Raw genomic sequence first — 16187 nt, 5'->3', positions numbered from 1 at the left:
TTGCCTCCTCTTTAACAGCTTTGTACTCAAACGTCTACTGCAATGGTGAAGCTTACAGAAAGGGTGCCGGCGATGGGCTCCACCGAGCGCCTCCTTTAGTCTCACTTGTCTTTGCGACTAGGTTTTGAACGCACCAGCAATGACGCAGTGTTTTGCAAAAGGAAAGCTTAGCAGACGCGAGCAGTAGAATGCAGAATTCTAACGATGGCGACCCCGCTCTAATGTCTGACCAGCTTACGGTCCAAGCGAGAGACAGATTTGCTCATTTTCTCCTTGTTTCTTGATTGTCAAAGGCCAAAATGGAAGCATCCCTCGAGCCGGATTCGAGCCAGCGACCTAAGGATGTCTGGCGTTCTCCACTACAGTCCTCCGCTCTACCAACTGAGCTATCGAGGGAGCGGTGCGTGTCCTCTCTCTGCCGTTCACAGCCCGAGGCAGGGTGGAGTTCCTGTTCTTTGGAAAGCACAGCACTGTGTCATGTTGGATCTAACAGAGATTCCTGGGCTCTTTGTCGTTTCCTCGGCTTGCTCTCTTCAGTGGACCAAATATGTGGCCTTTGAGGATCCTGTATGTCCCTGCTGCTGCTCCTCCTTCTGCTGTAGAGCCCGGGTAGCTCAGTCGGTAGAGCATCAGACTTTTAATCTGAGGGTCCAGGGTTCAAGTCCCTGTTCGGGTGTTATGGTGACTCTGGTCTAAGCCCCACCCACTGGGCTTTTGTTTGCGGCCCTCCTCATTGTAAGGGCACAGAATTCCACATTAGCAACGCAGAGGTCCTTGTGTGCTGTTTGTCCTGGACGTAGTCAAAGGGGCCTGGAAGACGACAGTGAAACAATGGTGGTACGTCTTTGGCATTTTTTTCCTCTTCCGTCGGCTCTTGTCGTTGCAAATTCCCAAAGCTTCAAATTAGGCAGGGCAGAGGTAATTGTGGGGTGTGTGGGCTGGGCAAAAAGAAGGCCTTTGCTCCCTTTTGCCTGTGGGAGGATAAGAGGCTTAAACTGTGGTGTGAGCAAGCTCTTTCCGTGGGCGCCAGTGGTGTAGTGGTATCATGCAAGATTCCCATTCGTGCGACCCGGGTTCGATTCCCGGCTGGTGCAGCCTGGGCTCTAGCTTGTGGGCGTTGGAGCAAGCACTGATTAATGGGTGAGGTGTGACTCTGGGTGATTGCTGGCCCCTGCTGAGGAAAACTTTGCATATCAAAGCCTCAACGGATTGAGTAGGAGGAAGTGGTTACTGGATGAATGACAATCAATACAGAAGGTGCTGCTTGCTTTCTGGGGCTATACCTTGCCTCCTTTTTAACAGCTTTGTACTCAAACGTCTACTGCAATGGTGAAGCTTACAGAAAGGGTGCCGGCGATGGGCTCCACCGAGCGCCTCCTTTAGTCTCACTTGTCTTTGCGACTAGGTTTTGAACGCACCAGCAATGACGCAGTGTTTTGCAAAAGGAAAGCTTAGCAGACGCGAGCAGTAGAATGCAGAATTCTAATGATGGCGACCCCGCTCTAATGTCTGACCAGCTTACGGTCCAAGCGAGAGACAGAGTTGTTCATTTTCTTCTTGTTTCTTGATTGTCAAAGGCCAAGACAGAAGCGTCCCTCGAGCCGGAATCGAACCAGCGACCTAAGGATATCTGGCGTTCTCCACTACAGTTCTCCACTCTACTAACTGAGCGGTGCATATCCTCTCTCTCTGACGTTCACAGCCCGAGGCAGGGTGGAGCTCCTGTTCTTTGGAAAGCACAGCACCGTGTCATGTTGGATCTAACAGAGAGTCCTGGGCTCTTTGTCATTTCCTCGGCTTTCTCTCTTTAGTGGACCAGACGCGGTCTGTGAGGATCCTGTATGTCCTGGTTTGAAGCAACCTCAAGAATTTGTTGGATGTAAATGCGAGGAGGGGGGTTCAATGTTTTGAAGTCCTGAAATGACGTGTACCAGTGGAGCAATGTAAAACATCTTCTGAAAATAGAAAGTTCTGCTTCACATATTGATCCACATACCATATCAAAAAGCAATTATCTCTAATGTTCAAAATGATGTGAAGTACAAGTGGTGGTAAGTGGAGATTCAAAAGAATAGAAAGGACTTTTAATTATAGGTTATGGTATATATAAGAGCACCTTGCAATGGTTGTTGAATTATCTAATAAATGTCTACTCCAGTAATAGCAATCACTGTATTCCCAATTGAATGTACTAGATATACACTTTCACACATGAATAAAATTGGATTTTTGTCCTTTGTACCAAACAAAAAAAAATACAGTAAAGGAAGCTAAGCAAAAATTGCAAGCATTTTCAGATATCTTTATATTTATTCATCTTCAACCAGGAAAATGCACAAAGGATAGTTATGAAGAAAAATACACTTTCCATCTCTGTAAGGCTTTGGTTTTGTCTGGGCAAGTTTAGCATTTTATTTTTAACCTGCTTCGAAAAACAATCAGGATCAAAAATGATTTAATGCAGACTAAGATATCATGACATGTACAGTTAATGCACAAGGCACAGTTCCATCGCACTGGATTTAATCATTCTTGTTCCATACTATGGACAAAAACTACAGACAATGATTGGTACAAGAATCTGCATAGCAATAAACTGCACCAAATTTATTTAAATACAAAGTTGGCTAGTGCAACCCAGAATGCTGAAGTTATGTCAGCATTTGCAGCATATTTCTGACAAACACTGGTCTGTCAACCTGTTTATTCCCAGATTAAATTTTGGGCCTCCACCCACTGATGAACTGCATAAGTTTCTTGACTTGCAACTTGCTCAGCCTGAAGTCTTCTGACAAAATCTCCTCAGTCAGTTGTACGAGTAAATTCCCATCAATCTTTTCGGTGACAAACAGTGACACAACGTCTTCAGCAAGGCCTATAAAACGAAGGGACTTTGACACCTCTTCAATGGAGAGTCCAGTAAGGTCAGTCGGCGGCTGCCATGGTGACCCATCACCACATGATCTCGGTGCCAACTGGAGGTGTAGGGGTGAAGAGAAAGGATATGAAATAGAGAAGATGTCTGGCACGCCCTTGCTGTTTACTGACTGATCCTCCTGGTGGTCTGTGGAGATAATCTGAGCATCCTCCCCTCCACTGTTAACGCCCGACTTTAATGATGAAACCTCTGCCACTTTGTTTTCATCAGTCACTTTAGGTGCTCTTGGTGGCAAGATGGGACATGACACGCTTTGTTTTGCGCTACATTCTGCCAAAGCTTTGTCTGTGCATGAATCTAGGGAGTAACTTGCAGATTTCGGGCAGCCTGGAACCATGTGAGGTGTGTCACCAGTTTTAGAAGGCAACGCGCATCCTTCAGAAAGCTCACCCCCTTCGAAGTCGAAGGGTGCCGCGGGGTTGCCCTTTGGGGTACCTGGGGTCTTCTGCCGCGGATAGCTGTAATAGCTTCGACACTGAACCGGTAAAAAATCATTAATCCCATGAGAATCTCCTCCGCAGAAGTTGTTTGGCCATGAAGACCGGGAAGGCACACCTTCAAACGTTGGACTTCCAAAGGGGGACAGTCTGTCGTTGTTGGTCGCATCAGGTTTCATCCAGTTACAGGGGTAACAGACGGGATTTTGTTCAGCTGGGTGTGTTACATCATTCTCTGTGACAGCACTAGGAAAGATAAAATCAAAAAAGAGACAACAATAAAAAAACAGCCTTATACCAAAAGATGTTTCGCAGACATTACAATCCTGACTCTTCCTTTACGTTTCTAAAAATTCTTTTACTAGTTTACAGTGGTAGTAACACATCACAGATAAAATCCTTATACACCCACTCCCTGGATAATGTTTGTTAGTTTTGTTTTAAAGTAACACGAATTTTATGTAAATTGGAAGCAAACCATTCTTAGCCATTAAATGAATGCTGAACATACAGAGAATTTCCATCCATGACATTGCAGCGATCCGCACTTATTTGTTCTAGCTGTGTCAGCCAGTGAGGAAGAAGGGACAGGAGAGCAGAGCTACAGGTTCACCAGGATTTATGGTGCTTTAAAGGTTCACAGGTGTGTGTGCTGAGCACAGGTTCACCAGGGTTTTTCGTCCTTTAAAGGTTCACAGGTGTGTGTGCTGAGCACAGGTTCACCAGGGTTTTTCGTCCTTTAAAGGTTCACAGGTGTGTGTGCTGATCACAGATGGGAGTAGAGAGCAAGAGAGAGAATGTAGCAGCAGCTACCTCAGTACACAAGGTAAAGAGAGAAAGCAAGTAAACTTCCCTCATATCTATAGGAGGAGTGAAATGAAATAATCAAGAAAAACATTTAAATCCCTATAATTAGAATAACTAAACACCAGTATACAGCTTACATCTTAGTAATTAAACACAACACAAAATACCCAGTTAAATAATACAATCTCTTGGGTGCTATCCCGAAATAATTGCAGTGCAGGTTACTTGAAATTTTCAGCTAAAACCTCTAGATAATATGCAGAATGTGCTACAGGTGCGCAAAACAGAGAATAAAGTATAAAACAGAGACCTGGTGGAGACTGCATTCCCCTGCTCCAGGCTATTCAAGGATCTCACTAAACGACATGCTCTTTAGATATAATGTAAACTTTCCGACACTGGAACATTTTACTATGGGACCCCCATGAGAGATTTTGCCATAAGTCTGAACTGATGTAAATTGTTTTTTTCGTAACCCAAGGAACAGCTGCACTGTTCAATGTACTGCTGATGCACCAGTAAAAACGTTTTATAAAGAGTAGCGGCATACAAGAGGATTGCTGAGGATGACATATCTGTCTGTTGCTTGCCTTTAAACACAGCATCCCTTAATACCCGAGTTTGCTAACAATCAACTGTTAGAATGGAAAATACATCGATGTACACAGATAAAAGAACACTGGCCCATGAAAAAGTTATGTAAAAAAAAATCAAATTTCAAAATTAGTCCTTAAGTATGTTTGAAGACTAAATAACGTAACCTAAAAACAGTGTATTACCTGTAATGTTTCAAGGCAAATTTAAAACTATTAAAATAACACTATATTGCCAAAAATGAAATCATGCACAGACTAAAAGTATCCCCACACTCTAACTTTAACTCATTGTGCCCACTTTGTTCCCTTGACTACAGCATGTCTACATTTCTTGAGCATGTACAGGGCAATCCGTAAGTATTTGGACAGTGACACAATTTTTGTTGTTCTGGCTCTATACTCCTGCACATTGGATTTGAAATGAAACAATGACTATGAGGTTAAAGTGCAGAATGGCAGCTTCAATTCGTGGGTGAACCATATAGGAATCACATTAACATTTGGAATCACATTAGGACACATTAGGAAGTGATATTAACTACTCTAAAGAAGAACTATGAAAGCAAAAACAATCAGAAGCATGGAAAAATAAAGCCACCCCCCCCCCCACTGATTGAGTCCTGTACTGTATATACCCGGTGAGAAGAGGGCACTCACATGTTGTGTAATCCAGAGGAGTAGTAGGACAGCGTGGGGCTCGGAGAGCGGGTCTGTTGCTGCCGGTGCTTGGCTGCACATGGAGGGGCAGGAGGGTTGGTGGAGGTTGGCTTGGAGCTCCGTGGAGGGACAGGGGGGGCATTGAGAAGTCTGCACTCTTCCTTCACCTGGGAACATATTCATCACACAGACATGATGAATTCATTTCATTCACAGACAGTAGTAACATCCATCCATTTTCTAAACCCTCTGTCCAGTGCAGGGTCGTGGGGAAGCTGGAGCCTATCCCAGCAAGCACCGGGCGCAAGGTGGGACACATCCTGGATGCGACGCCAGTCCATCCCAGGGCAGACACACACTTACACCAGGGCCGATCCTCCCAGAAGTCAGCGAACCTACCAGTGTGTGTTTGGATGGAGGGAGGAAACCAGAGCACCCGGGGGAAACCCAAAGCAAACAAGGGACGAACATACAAACTCCATGCAGACAGCACCCCAGCAACTGAACACAGGGCCCCAGCGCTAGCATTGCTGCTTCTACCCACTGCACCACCCACATCATATACCAAAAGACAATAGGTGCAGAAGGACACAGCAGAAACACAAAGAAGACAACACAAAATTAGGTGTTGAATAAGTAACAAATGGAAGTCGTGCTGCACTCATGGTGAAAGTGGTTCTTACGAACTTTCAAGAATTTGTTTGGGGTTTTTTTGGCCCATGGAAATACCAAATACACCATACGTTCTTAGAATCCAAAAATAAAACTCTTAACAGTGAATGTTATTGAATGAATGTTGTGATGCTGTGAATGATGTCACCTGACCTGCTATCTGGCTGTAGCAGTACACTGCTATCTAGAAGACTCAAGTTCACATCCCTTCTGGGATCGCCTTTATTATTACAACTATATTCAATTTTAGACACTCCTGTGTCCAGTACAGAGACCCGGAGAGAAAGCTAACCTAAACAATATCACAAGGATCGGTATTATGACCATTATTCTTCCTGACTGAACACTACCACTAATCCTCCTAACACTCAGCAACTGATGCTTAGTTAATGTACACAAATACAGAGTAATGCAGGTAGCAAAAGCAAGCAATAGAAACAAAATTCACATTAGTGAAAATTAAGCTTAAAAAAAGTTTTTAGGTGCAGCACACTCTTCTTACCATTTTAGACTTACACCATTTTAAGTCTTCTAGACAATGTGGGGGGAGAAGCAAACAAAATACTAGGGTACATAGTTAAAAGCACAGACTTTAAAACAAGGGATATAATGTTCAAATGCATAACACATTAGTAAGGCCTCATTTAAAGCATTCTGTTTTATACAATTTTGTACACTTCTGGCTATAAAGGCACAGAAAATAAGGCTGCTCTGGATTGAGTCTAGGCAAGAGCAACTAGACAGATTTCATTCCCAGGCTTAAAGGAATACACTGTCAGGACAAAAGAAATAAACCTTTTCAGCCTTGAAAAGAGAAGACTTTGAAGGGGACCTCCAAGTATTCCAAATTCTCAAAGGTTTTGACAAAATGAGTTCTTAAGAAACCGCAGCAAAACATGGAGCAGAACACACAAGTGGAAATGACAGAAGCGCGTTAAAAACCAAGAACATGAGACGATTCTTTACTCAAAAGGGGAGTAAGCGATTCAGTCATGTTTTAGGAGACAGATACCTTGGCTCCTTCCAGCAAATGCTGGATGAGAACCTTGGATCAGTTATCTATTAGATATGATGTATGCTGTAGGAGGCAACCTCCTTCAGATGAGAATTTAAAGCAAGGTGTTGTCTACTTGGTTATTAAACTTCCTTGGTACTGTTTATAAGTAGGAGTGTTAACTCTGGTGTCCTAGCCAAACCCCACTCTGCATTTGCAAGATCTTGCTTGCTCTAAAGCCCCCTTTAATTCCATCCATTTTCTAACCATTTTATCCCAATACAGAGTTGCAGGGGGGCCAGAGGCTATCCTGGGAGGCAACGATGGATACCAGGCCATCACAAAGCAGATGCTCACACCAGGGCCAACTCCCCCTGAAGCACATTAAGCTATTGTACCTGATCTAATGTGTAGTGGAGCTTCAGCTATAACAGTGGCAATGTAAGAGCCAGCAGGTACGGCATGTCAGTGGTGAACGCAGTAGAGGGCAGAGGGTGCCCTCCTATGCGAAGAGTGTTTTCATACTGTTTAACGATGTAAAGCACTATGTAAATACAATTGATTTGCATTATTTTTTTTAAATAGCTGTATTAAAGCTTCTATTTAGCATTTAACATGGTTATTCGTACATCCTGTAAGTTAATATTTGAAGTCAGCTATTTGTTTTCCATTTTCAATAGCATTTGAAACTAACACTGTGCTAGAGGTTTTGAGCCCTAGAATTATAACATTAAAGATGTGGAAGGGTAACAAAGGGTTTCATTTCACTTCCTAGTGCTGCTTAGTTGAGAACAAATGCAAATCAAAGGACAAAAATAGCCAAATATGCAATTCAGGAAACCCAAGAAAACAAAAACAACTGCCAGTTGTCCGTTACAACTTGCTGTAATAATATGTTTGTGCTAAATTTCAAGAAACCTGCAAAAATATAATATGCAACACTGAAACAAGAATACATAGCTCATCTGGACATACTGTATTTACACCACAAACTTCTTCATCGCAATGAGCTGTTCATTTATTTTACCGGGTAAATCAACTGAGAAAAAACACTAATTTACAGAGATAACCTGGACCACAATAACAAGCTTGAGCAGAATATAGTGTCTTAGGTACAAAAGCAGCATCCCATCTGTAAACTAAATCCATGATCCTCCAACCAGAAGTCCAGAATTCTAACTTACTATATGTCACAACCGAAGCGTACTAGACATTATCAATGCACTGGCACAAAAGTCATGTGCAGTCGTACAGACCACCAAGCAGCTGGTGCGTTGATGTGTTAGTAACCTTCCGTGTGGTATTGTGCTTTTATATTTGATGACTGGAAGTCACTCCAAGCCCTTGTATCCTTCTGAGAAATACTTTCGAAACAATATAATATCTTTGGCATACTCAAACAATTATCAAACTAATATCAGCATCTTCATATGGTATTAATATTGTTAAAAATGGAAAATTTGATTGCTTTAAGTCGATGTTAGTTTTTTTCAGTCCTTAAAAAGAATCCACCCTTTGGTGAAGTAAAGTGTATTTTGTTATCAAGATGGTCCATTTAATTTAATATATTTCCACACAGAATTCAATGTGTTCATGTTTATTTTTCCAAAACTCACCTGCCTATGTTATGAAGCTTTTTCTCTTAGTTTCGTACTCAGAGATGTACAAAATTAAATGTGTTATCACAAGGTGAGTAGTGATTTCATCATGGCTGCAACCAACTGAAGAGACTAAACTGAAATTAAATTAAGTTTAAAAGTGAATGCAGCTGTGCAACTACCACATTTTGATCAAGTATGTTGACACCTTGTGCGCCATTTAAAACAATGAGAGCAGAGCTCCTCTCATTTGCAATCTTTCTAATGTTCTTAAGCTACTATGGTACATTTTAATTTGTTATATTGTTCACATGGGTTTCCTCCTACAGTCCAAAGACATGCTGGTAGGTTCAATGGCTTCTGGGAAAACTGGCTCTGTTGTGAGTGTGTCCGAGTCTGTGTCTGTGTGTGTGCCCTATGATGGACTGACGTCCTGTCCAGGGTGTATCCCACATTGTGCCTGTTGCTTGCCAAGATAGGCTCCAGCTTCCCCAGTACCCTGTATTGGATAAAGCAGTTAGGAAATTGATGGGTGGATATGAGAAAACGTACATTTAATACTGTACAGAAGCAGGAAATGCCTGGATGTTTGTAATTCTGCATCTGCTTTTAAATTTAATTGAAAATGAAAATTAATGAGGCAATGGGGAATAAAATGATAGAAACAAGCAGCCATTTCTTGACAGTTTTAAAGGCAGCACTTCTCTCAAATTTACTTACAGCTTCAGACTTCGGAGGCACCGGAGGTGGAGGTAGACAAATTTCAGAAGCCATGACCGAGGCTGAGGGGCCCGAGACAGGAAAGGGAGGTGACGTCGAACTCTTTGACCTAATGGAGCTCCTGTTGCCATCACACTTGTTCTTCTCAGCAGCAGAACAAGGCACAGTCTGTGCAGCAGACCTGCCCTGGTCCAGCCACAGCTCCTCGTAAGGAAGCTCAGACTTCGAAGGAACAGACTGGCCCGGTTCCTCGGTCACTTCGGGGAAATGATAGTCGCTCCCACTATCGCCCGAGTCCGAATAGTGCACAGGGTCGTGAGAGAACAGCGCCCAGTCGCCACACAGATTCTTACATCCCTGCAGGTTGACCTCGCTGTTGCCGTGAAGGTTGTTTCCATACACGCAGACCGAAAGGCGGTGGAAAGACTGAGTCAGTTCGTCTCGTGCGTAGCTCAGGGAGCTGGGCACGTGAGAGTGCCCTTGGCAGCCGCCGCCACCCCCGCTCTTCTTTGGGCTCTTACAGTCTTCATTCCAGTCCGCCCTCACGTCCCTCACGGCCCGCGAGTAATCGTCGATGTCGAACTGCTCCTGGCAGTAGGCGAACCAGCGATGCACCAGGGTCTCCAACCAGGGCTCGTTTTTCAGGAGGCCCTCCGGGACGGTGAACTTGGGCACAGCCAGGTGCAGCGGGAAGTGGGTGGGGATGACTTTGTTGCTGCGCAGGATGCAGCAGACGACCACCGTCTTGGTCTGGATGTTGACGAACTTGTAGCGGTGGCCCTCGCGGATGAGGTGGAGGTCATGCTGATTCCTGGGAGGGGCGCTCGGCACGGTGACGTTGACTGGCAAGCGGGTTTTCTCCACGATGTTGCGGATGGTGTGCTCCCCTTCCTGCATCTGGATCTCCAGGGGGCTGCGCGTGCTGAAGCGCCCTTTGCACTGGAACGGCAGGCTGATGCTCTCGTTGGTCCGGTGGTTCATGCAGATGAGGCAGGGCATCTTGCCGCGGCCCAGCTTGCCGATGGAGTTCAGCTTCCCGATCCTCTTGAAGATGGTGTTGAGCCTGGACTTCTCCCTGGAGGTTTTGGCGTATAGGATCTCTGCCTGGCCCATTAACGTTAACTCATCCCCAGTGCACAGGGTGATGTTGTAAACTTCAGTGTCCTCGTTGCATTCTCCCGAGGCCACCTAAGCAAGGGAGAAAGACACAGAAGAAAAGACAGGACCGGTGAGAGAGAACACTCTGATTTTAGATATGTTTAAAATATGATGATAATGTGCAGAAACCTGAGTTCTTCAGAAGTCAAGTCAATCATATTCTAACGCAAGACTTAACTTTGCAACATCATCAAACTTAATGGCTTCAATCACTGAGCTTTAGAAAGACAAGTCAAAATTTCAGATTGAGCTTGAGTTTAGTCTTAAAATAAACTCTAGCTCAATGTTTTAGTCTAGGAAAAACACCTAGCAACGAGCTATTACTAGGTATTTTTCCCAATATTATTTACTTAACAGTTTTCGAAGGTTTTTCAGACTCCTTTGTCTATTTAGTGTTGCTGTTGTATGGTTTCCTGATAGGAAGCCAACACACTTTTTATTACTTCCTGCATACCAATTCAGGAAACCACTGAGAGTTGAGCAACACACAACCTTAAGAACATTTCCCCATACAGACTTTAAACAATCTTCCCCATACCTCATCTTTATAGAACAGGCAGAAAGTAAGTCTGCCTACTTTGTGATACACTTCTTTTATATTCCATCAAGAAAGTACAGCTTCTAAATGGTAACAGCATGTTTTAAAGAATACATATTTAAATGTAGGCAATTGTCTTTTAGGAAGCTCAGTTTCGCATATCTTCACATTTAAAAGTGGAGTTAAAAGTTATTTCAACAATCTTTCTTTCAAAATTGTCCACAATGTGGCAATTATATTTAAACTATAACTTAGTATAACTATAGTGTAGTATAACAGTATAACTATATCAGCTATGACTCCTTGTTGCCTTAATTAAAAGAGCACAAATCATAAATTACTAAAAATAATATCCCTGAACTTTAAAAAGAAGCAGGTTATCCTTCAATTTCACTGGCTTAACATGTTGAAAGCTGCCCCTGGAAACCGTATTTAGAAAAACATTTAAAGAATATTATTCTCTTCTTTGAAGTACTGAATTACAGTACTTGTCACAAAAAAATTACATAGATCTTATTCATCAGCAAGAGAATGGAATTTAAGCAGAAAGTGTCAAAATACTTAAAGAACTAACCTGATTAAAAAACAGTAGTCACCACAGTCATTTAATTGAAACATTAAGGTTAAAATGCTGGGGGAGGTTATCAATAGGTTTCACTGTTGGAATTCTGCTGTATAAAGTGAAGAACACAATAAACCTCTGAAGTGTTCCTCTGCAAGTCCACGCAAGAAAAGAAACACGTGGAACGAGCTTCTGTTGTAATAAAACAAAGACACGCAGCTTGACATTCCAGCAGAGGGCGCCAAATGCTGTGTTTCTCTTTCAAAAACATCCATACACATATTTAAATGCCTAAACTGTATTGATGTCGTAAGACGTGTTTTTAAAAAAGCAATACATTTTGACTACCGTACATACACGTTCATGATGTACAGAAGGCAATATAAATTCTCACAATGTTCTGAAAAAACACACAATGGTATTTAAATGAATCATCAACTTCCCTACGTGATTAATAAAGTATTATCTATCTATCTAATCACATGATACACAAAGGAATCCACTCCCACGCTCACCTAACACTACCATAAACACCAGTGCCCAGACCTGTTCTTATCACTAAAAACGGGACTGTACAAAAAGACACTATTTAACCCGCAGTCAGAGAAAGGACGTCCTAGGAATTTCTCGCTGTTGGAAAAAGCACTGCGTTTCAAAAATTGTTTTTAGTTTTGGGGAGAAGGGGAAAGCCACCAACATTTTATTCAACACTTGACAGAACATCTTCAGAATTGAATTTTACGTAGTTTAGATATTACAACAGCAGTGTGACTCTCAACTCACACCTGGAAGGTCATGGGGTTGGAAACCTGGGTGTGGCACTGTTGTTGTACTATACCTTTAAGCAATTACTTCACTCGGATCGCTTCAATAAGATACTCCGCTGTACAAATGTAAGTTCGTTTGTATAAATGCATCAGCCAAATAAATTATTAATATTAAAGTGACTGTAAAAATCCACAGTACACAGTTCCTCTGTGCTTCCCCCAGTTTATTCCATCAACAGTACATTAAAACTAAATTAATAATAGTCTAAATTAAAAGGCATGGATGTATAACTATTTATTTAATGATTGCTGGGGCGAGCAAAATTTTCCGGGCATATTTTCCCAGGAAGAGAAATGTGAAAAGCTTAGCACGGGCCCTAATTCTAACATGATACAAGCAAGAATGCAAAGCTACTGTATATAAAGCACCCCTGCAGTGCACATTTGAACAAATTTCAGTTAGTCCTAGCATATAATTTCATTTTTTTTTGTCAATTATTGTTCAACCAAGGGCAATCTACAGGAAAACAAGCTAAGCATCAAAATTAAAATAAAATTCCATAAATCAGACTTGGTAAAGGACATTATTATTAATGTCATTCAATCCTCAGAGACATTACTGACTAGAGATGGATGTCAGTACATTGTGCTGGCATGTTCAGTAGAATTACTGAAGTCATAAGAGTCCATATTCCATGAAGAAATGGGCTACCTTCCCTGAACTAATTACTAAATGAAAAGCTTTTGGATAATTATCGCATTCACGATGGCATTGGTTTTTTTTCCTAAAAATGTAAGCCCAGAGAATACGTACTATACATCCCAACTGCTGAACCTGGTATGAAATATCACTTTATGGTTTCATATATTTTAATAAACATTTGCTCGTCTCTTTCAAATATATAAGCTGGCAGATGAGAACACTGACATTTCAGAAAACTCCATCAGCAGTGTGAACATGCTTTTTAATGACAAAACAGCTTCCCAGCTGACCTGATGGCATAGTGGACTTCAATCTTGAACCGTTGCAAAAGAAAACATATCATACTGTATGTGCAACAGCTCTGGGCATGATACTACAGCTTTTCCACCGTTCCAGACAAGGCCATTTAAAAAATAAAAAGCCAGCACAGCAGGGTGATGACTAGCAGTACAGATGACATTGAATGTTGAGTGTTTTGACATTGGATGTTTGTCATTGAATTCCACAGACTGCAGCAGTATTCTACACTGAAGATGAACACACATTACCACACACAGATACTGCTTCACTCTTTGCCCCATTAAAACATCAGTGGGAGCTGTCTTGGGGTTCAAATTAAAGAAAGTAAAAGGAGAACAGGAAAATACATGTCACTGGCGTACAATTTAATAACCATTTTAAATGGAAAAGGACTTCATATGGGGATAATAACAACACCAAATAATATTTTGATGGATTCCATTTCCATAAATTGATATCTAAATTCTGAATGCGCCTTTTTAGGTTCTAGTTTAAGAGGACGAACCGATTAGCAGACCTGCTGCAAACCTGTAATAACGGAATATTTATTTCCTATTCCACCTTTCCCAATTATTGGGATGAATATCAGTATGAGTATGAGGGATCATACTGTTTGCATTTCAGTAAAACAGATTTTAGACACTCTAATATACTACAAAGTATAGCTACCATTCCTTTTAAATGGACGTAATTGTCATCTGTTCTTTTTCTGATACCTTCCAAAGTAAAAAAAAAAACAATGGAGTTTCAGCTTAAGAAGTCAATTAACTGATATTTGTAATTCCAATCACATATTTCCCTAAGGCCTGCAATGCCGCATATATTTCATAAATGATCTGTGCCTATTCCCAGTCAAAAAGTAAGTAAACGTTTACACTGTATTATAGTACATGGCATGTGACACAGAATTGTGCCTTGAGCCATTTCTGAAGGTTCTGGCTTCACCTCCAAACCACCTCACACATAGAGTATTAACGTCCATTAGTTAAAAAATGAAACCTTTGATCACATTAAACAGGAAACAAGTCAATCACTACCCTGTTTTCCCACTTTGCAACACCAAATGTTTTAGTCCAAACAGCCCTTTTTTAAATAAGAATCCCCTCAAATCAAATAAGCTTTCACTGGACAATTTTTAGCCTGACTAAAAATATAATATAATAATATATTGGGTCTGTGTAATTTCAATAGTTCAATAGTTCAATGTTATGTTTTGAAATAAATGATTAAGCTGTGTGTGGAGAGGTCAATATAAATGAGATCCCTTAAACGTTCTTAGAAAATTCTGCAATGCTATATATATGGTATTTGCTTTACAAAACTATTTTTAGGATATATAATTAATACAGGAAAAATCACAAATAAATCTTTTCACCTAATCAGAGTAGCACATTTACTGTACATACAGTGTAGTAATAGTTGTACAGTATGGTGGTCCTGTAATCCGTAATCATCAACCTACACACACCTGAAGAAGGCACTACACAAAAAAAGAAAAAAAACGTATTTCTCCTTTCTATAGCAACCCTACTTGTTCCTCAAAAGCCAACACATGCAGACACAGCACCTCACCAAAAAATTGACACATACTTTATTTTCCCAATTGTTACATAAGCAGTGCCAAAACGTGATTCCACGCCAAAAAGTTTCTAACAACAAACAAAAAAGCCTTCACATGGGACAAGAGTAAATGGCATAAGTTCGCAAATCCAGTAAAAATGACCAAAAAGGACAACAAAGAGTTTTGCAGAAGTACAACAAAGTTCATTTTTATATAATACGACTGAACAGATACAGCAAAGACTGTTCAGATCTGTCACGCCCACATAAACCATCTCCACAACAACTTGTGGAAGACCTGTAGAACAAGCCAGAAAACAAAACAGACAATTCAGGAACACCGCTTCACAAGAAAACTATCCAGTACAAGGTCACCTGAATCACAGAAGGGCCAGTGGAAACCAGGTACGAAGTCGCTAAGATGTAAGTCTTCCCTCAAGAGAAGTGATAAAATGATGTCAAACCATGACCAGTCATCCCTCGTTACGTTCTGTGATGGCATTCCATGGTCTGAGGAGTCTCAAGTCACATTTTTTCAAAGCAGACACCAAGCAAAGTCACAAGACATATTACTGCATGTACTGATGTCTACAAACATGGGACAACAATTTCACATTTCAACACGAAGCATCCTCGTCTGCTACACAAACAGTTCCAAAGGGTTAGGATATGGAATGATGTGTTAAAGTGCCTCTGACAACGGGAAGGAACTGAATGAAAGCTGCTGCCTACAATAAACCCAGTAACTCAAACTCTTTGCTTTCAATGAATAATGTTTCCCCGTTTCACAGAACAGATACTGACACCTCATGCCAAGCTATTAAAACATTTTAAATTAAAGATTTAAAGCACTGAGTGTAAGGATTATTGTTATTATTATTATTATTATTATTATTATTATTATTATTATTAAGGTGTAAGGCTGAAGGTGTACTAACCTAGAATTATCTACTTTGTGCAAATGAATTTTTTAATAAAGCAACTAGTACAACTAAACATATCACTACATGTTCATGCGCAGCCACTTCCAAAGAGTGGTGACAACAAAAGCTCTAGAAAAGCTTGAAAAGCTGATCACTGTAAGAAAGCCTAATCTGTTTTCAAGTAATTCTCTACTCCTTTAAAATTATTAAGAACACTGAAAACAATGTAGCTTTATTTAAAGAAATGTACAGTATTA

At 41.1% G+C, this 16187-nt stretch overlaps 1 protein-coding gene and 3 non-coding genes across 5 annotated transcripts in view; 2 read left to right on the top strand and 2 right to left on the bottom strand.

Annotated features, from left to right (window-relative positions):
* Positions 1 to 308: 308 nt before the first annotated feature.
* Positions 309 to 396, bottom strand: trnay-gua (transfer RNA tyrosine (anticodon GUA)). The gene is given in 2 exon segments: positions 309 to 344; positions 360 to 396. It is a non-coding gene; the product is annotated as a tRNA-Tyr (tRNA).
* Positions 397 to 603: 207 nt separating this feature from the next.
* trnak-uuu (transfer RNA lysine (anticodon UUU)) lies at positions 604 to 676 on the top strand. The gene has a single exon. It is a non-coding gene; the product is annotated as a tRNA-Lys (tRNA).
* Positions 677 to 1023: 347 nt separating this feature from the next.
* Positions 1024 to 1094, top strand: trnag-ccc (transfer RNA glycine (anticodon CCC)). Its single transcript has one exon. It is a non-coding gene; the product is annotated as a tRNA-Gly (tRNA).
* Positions 1095 to 2290: 1196 nt separating this feature from the next.
* garem1 (GRB2 associated regulator of MAPK1 subtype 1) overlaps positions 2291 to 16187 on the bottom strand; it is a 71172-nt gene continuing 57275 nt past the window's right edge. For both annotated transcript variants that reach the window (XM_088918974.1, XM_088918973.1), the window contains exons 4-6: positions 9420 to 10607; positions 5436 to 5602; positions 2291 to 3621 (exon numbers count right to left, since the gene is read on the bottom strand). In XM_088918974.1, the coding sequence (XP_088775100.1) occupies positions 2715 to 3621; positions 5436 to 5602; positions 9420 to 10607 (2262 nt within the window). In that variant the 3' untranslated portion in view covers positions 2291 to 2714. The remainder of the gene's footprint in view (positions 3622 to 5435; positions 5603 to 9419; positions 10608 to 16187) is intronic.

The sequence above is a fragment of the Atractosteus spatula genome, chromosome 6 (assembly GCF_055471065.1).
Source record: "Atractosteus spatula isolate fAtrSpa1 chromosome 6, fAtrSpa1.hap1, whole genome shotgun sequence".
NCBI lineage: Eukaryota > Metazoa > Chordata > Actinopteri > Semionotiformes > Lepisosteidae > Atractosteus > Atractosteus spatula.
This window is presented reverse-complemented; position numbering and strand designations above follow the sequence as displayed.